At 40.0% G+C, this 7,492-nt stretch overlaps 1 protein-coding gene across 1 annotated transcript; it reads right to left on the minus strand.

The window, feature by feature from the left end:
• On the minus strand, positions 738 to 3,070 carry LOC107636510. Its single transcript, XM_016340013.1, has 2 exons — positions 2,965 to 3,070; positions 738 to 1,048 (listed from the first exon to the last, which is right to left on the minus strand). The coding sequence occupies exons 1-2, from the start codon at positions 3,068 to 3,070 to the stop codon at positions 738 to 740; spliced, it is 417 nt and encodes a 138-aa protein (XP_016195499.1).

Below are 7,492 nucleotides of genomic sequence, written 5' to 3' on the forward strand. Positions count from 1 at the left end.
GATGCCTAATTTGGGATCCTGGAGGATATTGGAACTACAAAAGTTAGTGGAGATTTCTGGATGAGTTCAAACACAAGCCACCATAACAATGAGCTCATCAAAACGTCCAACTTAAGGACTTTAACTAAAAGTGCTAGGTGGGAGACAACCCACTATGGTATGATTGTTCCTTTTTCATTTTTATTTTATTTCATTTTGTTTATTTTTAAGTTTTATTTTATTCTATTTTCATTGAACCTGGAATTATTCATAGCATCCACATTAGCATTGCATTTTGCATCCTGTATATTATAAAAAAAAAGCACCTCACGCGTGCGCATGGGCCACGCGTGGGCGTGAATTACAAATCGGCGTCAAAATCCAACGCCCAGAAAGTTGGGCTGGAATCGTGCGGCTGTTGTGCGTTAGGCAGAAATTGGGCCACGCGAACGCGTCAATGATACGGTCGCGTGACTTTTACTTCACACACACCACGCAAAAGCATGGGCGATGCGTACGCGTCGCATGAATATTATTGCCCCCCTAAATGGAAACAGAGAGTTGCACCAAAACGACGCTGGAATTGTGCGTTTAGCACAATTCTAAGCGACGCGTACGCGTCACTTTCATTATCCTTCATTCACGCGATCCCGTCAATGACGCGTTCGCGTGATTGCCTTTCTACCTCAACCACGCGATCGTGTGACCCACGCGTCCGCGTGGATTCAAATACCCTAACCCCTAACTCATGCGAAACCCTACCCCTTTTGTGTACCAAAAACCCACCCACTACCCCTTTGCACTCTCCCTCTTCCCTTCTGCCACCACCGATCAGCCACCACCACCCCCAACCCACCTCGCCGAGCCCGCACCACCGCGCCGCCCTCGCAGAACCCCACTCCTCCCTTCTCTTCTTCCGCGCCACCCTGCCCCGCCACCGAACCGCCGCCGTGACCGCCTCCCAGCGCCGCCAATTCACCACCCCCGCCATCTCTCTGATTCCATATTCCATACCTGTGCAAACCAGGTTCCGCCAAATGCCGATTCCGTTCCCAATTTTTAGTTAATTCTGCATTATTTTTTTTTTTAAATTTTGTTCAAATTAGGATAGTTACAGATGCATGATCATAGTGGATTTTAGGTGGTTAGGCAGCTAGGATGTGGTTAGTGGATTTAGGCCTGATAACTGCGTTGTTCTTGTTAATTGTTTAATCTGTTTCGCAATTTGAATTTGTTGTGATGTTAATGCTTTTCATATGCTGCTCTTTACTATTCTTTGATGCAGATTGAGTTTGTTTAATTTGAATTTACGTGAATTAATATTTGTTACTCTTTTTTGCACTACCTTATTATCATATGAACTATTTTTGCTGTTATTTATTACCCGGGAATGTCTAATTTTTAGACGAAATGCTGCCCAATTTTTTTTTAGCAAATTGTTTCAACTCAACCACCATTCATGAATTAGTTTTGGAAATTTAGTTTGCACTAATTGTTTTCAACCAAAGCAATTCATGAATGCAGGGGCTGGCTTTCTTATTCTTTTTGATTCCCTTATTTGATTAAATCAAATTATTGATGATTTTACTTTAATTTTGCAATTCTTTTCTATGATTGGTAATCATATATATGCAATATTGACTTGAATGTGAGTTACTTGCTATTCAAATTTGTGCAATTTTAGTTAATTGGGAACCAAAACACCATGCAACTTACTTTAACTTCATTTTTAACTCTTAACTACTTTAACGTTCTAACATTCCTATTCGCTTTCAACAAACCACTTTCAAACCACTTCAAGGCATGATTCTGTTTTTTCCTGATTAACAACAATTCTGCACATCATATATTTTGGATTGTGATTTATATTCTTCAACTTTTAACTTTCCTACAATCCAAAATTTTACATCAATTTAACACAATTCATGCTTATATTACCACTTTATTCCTCTTTTGCCCCTCTATGCTTCTATTGATATATTCCTAATTACTTACCTGTTTTCCTGCTTTAATTCTTAAACTGTATCCTGGAATTTCTGCTTTTCAGGATGTCTGACCCTAAAAGTAAAGAAAAGGGCAAAGCAACCACAGGCAAAAGGAAAAGAGGAGAATCCTCTACCTCTATTTTGGATATCCTCCACGACGATTCCTAGCGGGAGAAGAACTTTATCCCGCAGGAAAAGGCCGATCAGCTACTGACTGCCACAGACCCTATCAAGTTTGTCAACAGATACTGTGAGCTGAAGTATCCAGTTTTTGCCACTTCCAGGAACCTATACCTGGAAAGAACCCTCAAAATTCCAGAAGATCTCAAACAATACACTTCAGAACAAATTAAACACAGAGGCTGGTTCTTCTTGGAAAGGAACTTGACTGAAGTCAACTCATCCTGGGTCCGAGAATTCTACTGTAACTACTTCAAAACGTCCCTGGATGCAGTACAGCTTCGAGGCAAGCAGATTTTAGTTACTGAGGAAGCCATTGAAGAAATTCTCCAACTTCAGCCAAAATTAGATCAGCCTGATGGTTACCAGAAAGCTGAAAAAGATATGAGATTCATGAGATTTGACTTGGACGCAGTCAAAAGGACTATAGCTCTTGATCCTATTGTCCCATGGGTCATGGGCAAGTCCACAGTGGCCCCAAAGGGAATAAATATTATCTACCTGAACGATGATGCTCGGCTTTGGCAGCAGATCCTGAGTAACTACGTGATGCCGAGCACTCATGAGACAGAGGTGCCAGCAGCCATGATCACCCTCATCTGGTGTGTGATGGAGGGAAAGGACTTATATCTCCCCCGCTTCATCAGGTACTACATGGCCAGAGTCCATGTCAGAGGCACCCTCCCTTTCCCATACTTGATCACTCAGCTAGGCCGCCAAGCTGAGGTGCTCTGGGAGCTAGCAGATGAGAAGTCAACCGTCGCAGACTGTAAGAAGATCATCCCTCACAGCAGGAAGTTTCAGGCTTTGGGCTACAGACCTCCATTTTTCACTGCCTCTGCTGAGGCAGCCACATCTTCCGCTGCTCCTTCAATCACTGCTGCACCAGCCACCACCACTGCACCCTCACCTGCTCCCGAGCCCATTTATCACCTCGTGCACCGACTCTTCGCACGCTTGGATCGTTTGGAGTGTCGCAACAAGCGATCCTATGAGCACTTAAAGTTGATGATCCGATCTGGCAGTGACATCGCCTCCAAGCCTGACACACCATCGGAGCCATCTGATGCAGAGGCGGATGATCATGAGGAGGAAGCACATGCAGAGGCTGAGCAGGCAGGACCTGAGCAAGCTGCGCCACATCATGAGGAGCCCCATCAGATAGAGCCTGCAGATCCAGAGATCCCTCAATAGTTAGAGCCTCCACTTCAGCAGGCAGACCCTTCACCCTCATACAGACTGCAGAGCCTCAGACCACCACAGAGACACCTACAGCACATCCTTCCGGAGATGACACTTCTTCACACCCAACTTGAGTGAGCATCGAGGACGATGCTATTATTTAAGTGTGGGGAGGTCGCCATCTCTGGCGAACTTTATTTTGGTGAACCACTTTTCAGACTCTCTTTTATCCTATTTTGTTTATTTTTTGTATTTGTATTTTTATTTTATTTTATCTTATTTATCTTTCAGTACTTGCACATTTTTCTTTTGCTGTATTTTTACTTTATTTCTACATTTTGTACTTTGGTTTATATATATATATCTTAGATATTTAGCTTTGTTGCACTTTTAGCTTATTAAGTTGTGATATAGAAACTATGGATTAATTAGCTTAGTTTACCCTTTTAGCATACGATAACTTGGTTTAATTGAAAATAAAAGAGTAAACTAGAAACTTTAGTATAAAAGAATCACAACAGTCCACACACCTTATATATATAGCAATAAATGTTGGTTAATTGACAATATTTTTCAAGTAAAATACTAATCTTTATAAAAGCCATTCAGAGATTCACATTGAGTTGAATGGAATTTCTTGATTTCTACTTGCATGACATACATAACTGATATATGGTTTTTGAGCCAGAGAACACACAACCCGTGAGTTTTTTAGCTTAATTGTATGGTTATATTCTACCATAAATTTCATTCCTGTGTGTTTCGCCATTCTTTTCTATGCTTGTAATCTTTACTTTGTCTCAATCTATATGTCCAATATAGAATGTAGATACATACCCACATATGATTGAGGCCATTGCTTGTTTTGCTCACTTATCCCAAATAAGCCTACCTCCTACATCACCCTTGTTAGCCCCTTGAGCCTTTTAATCCCTTTGTTCTATAACCACATCACTAGCCTTAAGTAGAAAAACAAATTAAAAAATCCCAAGTTGAATCCTTGGTTAGCTTAAGATAGAGATTGTGTATCCACTAAGTGTGGAAAATAGTGGGAACATGGGTTGATAGAAAAGTATCAAGTTAATAAAATAATCAGGAATTTGGGAGCATGCTCATGTGAAACCAAAATAATTAAAATACCATGTGCACTGAAATTATTGTGTTTGTGTTTCAAAAATAAATAAATAAATTTTTGAAGTTAATTTTTAGTTAAATAAATAAGGGGACAAAATCACCCCAATGATGAGTTTAGTAAAATCAATGAACATGAATAAAAAACCAAAAATTGGTACATGAGTATGTAATACCAAAGTGGAAAGATTGGGAAGACCAGGATAACTTTAAATTTTCATAGAGAATGTATATGTTAGGTGAGATCTTAGACTAATCAGGGATTCAACTTATATCTCACTTAGCCTTATATATATCCATACCTTTACCTTGGCCCCATTACAACCTTGAAAAGATCTCATGATGTTTGTATGTATACATTATATATTTGTTGATTGGTTAGATGAAGAACAAAGTTTTAGAAAGCATGAATAGAAAAGAATAGAGTGATTAACCCCAAACACTGAGTGAATAGAGAGTAAACACAAATCCAGTGAGGGTTCAATATCTCATCTCCATATATCCAGATTTAATTATTTAATTGTCTTGCAAGTTTGTGAAATACATTAACCCAACTCAATTGTGAAAGTGCTTTAACATGATTTTGGACGCGTGCCTAGCACAAAAAGGCATCGATGCGTACGCGTGGACGACGTGGATGCATGCCTAGAGCAGAACACTACCGACGCGCACGCGTGACCAACGCGTATGCGTGACAAAGGAAAACTCCAAACCACGCGAATGCGTGATCCGCGCGCACGCGTGACAGACGCCACGTGCAGGAATCTGCAGAAAACACCCTCAGCAATTTCTGGGCCCTTTTTTGGCCCAGATCCAATTCTAGAAACACAGATTAGAAGCTATAAAGTGGAAGAATCCATCCATTCATAAAAGAGATCAACAACATATAACTTTCATAATTCATAATTTTAGGTTTAAGATGTAGTTTTTAGAGAGAGAGGCTCTCTCCTCTCTCTCAAGTTTTAGGATTAGGATTTCAATTTCTTCTCAGGTTCAATATTCCTTTAAATTTGGACTCTTATATTTTCATTTATTTCATAGTATTTTTCCATTTAAATCTTATTGTTTATTTAATTGGTTCCAATTTTATTTCAATTATCATCTCTACTCTTTTACATCTTTAATCCTTATTCAGAGTTACAATTGGAAAGCTTTTATGACATTATTAATGCAAAGAGTATTTTTCTATTTACCTCATTATTTGTTTGATTATCTTCAAGTATTTATTTAGTCATTTATTATGTGAAATTGGCATCCATGTCAATGAAGTAGATTTTCCACTTGACGTGGGGGTTGATTAAGAGGAGACACTTGAGTTGGAATGCACAAGTGCTTATTTAAAAGGGACATTGTTGGCTAATTCTGTATCTACTAACGCTAGACCTTCCCAAGGGAAAGGACTAGGATTTGTGGATAAGAGTCAGTTCAATCACTTAACTTTCCTTTACTCAGTAAGGGTTAACTGAGTGAAAACAACAACTTCTTTACACTACACTTGAGAAGATTCCAACAAGGATAGAACTTCCAATTAATCACACCCCCGGTTAAGGTTTTTTAATTAATTATATAAATTCTCTTTTTAATTTCCATCGCTTTAAATTACAATTATTTATTTTTCTGTTCTCAAACTCAAAATCTTCTCAGAAAAACCCATAACCAATAATAAATACACCTCCCTGCAATTCCTTGAGAGGCGACCCGAGGTTTAAATACTTCGGTTATAAATTTTATTGGGTTTTGTTACTTGTGACAACCAATGTTTTTGTGCGAAAGGTATTCTTGTCGCTCTAGAAGCTATACTTACAACTGGAATTTATTTGTGAAAATTCTAGATCGCGCGAGAGTTTCGTTCATAAGCAGATGAGACTATTATTTTGCTAACCGCCTTCCCATTTTCTCTTGATGGAAAGGCGAGGGAGTGGTACTACACTCAACCTGAAGCAGTCGTTGCTAATTGGGATACGCTCAGGAGAGAATTCCTGAACGAGCATTTCAGGAATCTCCTAGACGCTTGCCCCCACCATATGATTGACAAGCTGGTGTTGATCAGCTACTTCACAGAGGGCATAAAGCCTCAGGACAAGACTACACTGGATGATGCGAGTAATGGTTCTCTAAAAAAGTACAAGACCACGGATGAAGCGTGGCAACTGATCACCAACCTAGCTGAGTCTACTCGGAACACCAGGCACAGGAACAACCACCCCAAGACTGTTGCAGAGGTTACCTCCAGCAGTGAGAATACTGCTCTCACCCAAACTCTCTGTGAGATGACCAACATACTGAAACAGTTACAGCTGAATCAACAGCAGCAATCTCAGCCCCCTCTACAACAACCATGTCAACAATTAGTTCCTCAGAGAGTGTGCAGAATATGTGCCTGCTATACTCATTACACTGATGAGTGTCCGCAACTCCAAGAAGAAGACAACACCTTGGCAGCTACTCATAATTTCAATGACCGCTCAAATCAAGGATACTATCAACAGGGCAGAAATTACAACCAAGGTGGAAATTACAACCAAGGTTGGCAAGATAATTCTAACCAGGGATGGAGAGATAATTCCAACCAGGGATGGAGAGATAACTATAACCAAGGAGGCAGAGACAATAATAGTGGAAATCAGAGATAGAACAACAATAGTAATCAGCAGAACCGGTATCAACAGAACCAGAACCAGCCTTACCGAGCACCTTGACATGCTCTCAGAGTGGTCCATCATTGGCGTGTTCTATGATGGCTTGTTTGAGATGTCCAAAATTTCATTGGACAACTCTGCAGATGGATCCCTTCACTTGAAGAAAACACCTACAGAGGCCAGAGAACTCATTGAGATGGTAGTTAACAACCAGTTCATGTACACTTCTAAAAGAAATCCTGTAAACCATGGAACCTCTCAGAAGAAAGGAGTTCATGAAGTTGAGACTCTGAAAGCCATCCTGGCTCAGAATAAGATCTTGACCCAATAGGTCAATATGGTCTCTCAGCATCTGAAAGGGATGCAATCTGCAGCTGGCAGTACTTAGGAAGCTTC

The sequence above is a fragment of the Arachis ipaensis genome, chromosome B04 (assembly GCF_000816755.2).
Source record: "Arachis ipaensis cultivar K30076 chromosome B04, Araip1.1, whole genome shotgun sequence".
Classification (NCBI taxonomy): Eukaryota; Viridiplantae; Streptophyta; class Magnoliopsida; order Fabales; family Fabaceae; genus Arachis; species Arachis ipaensis.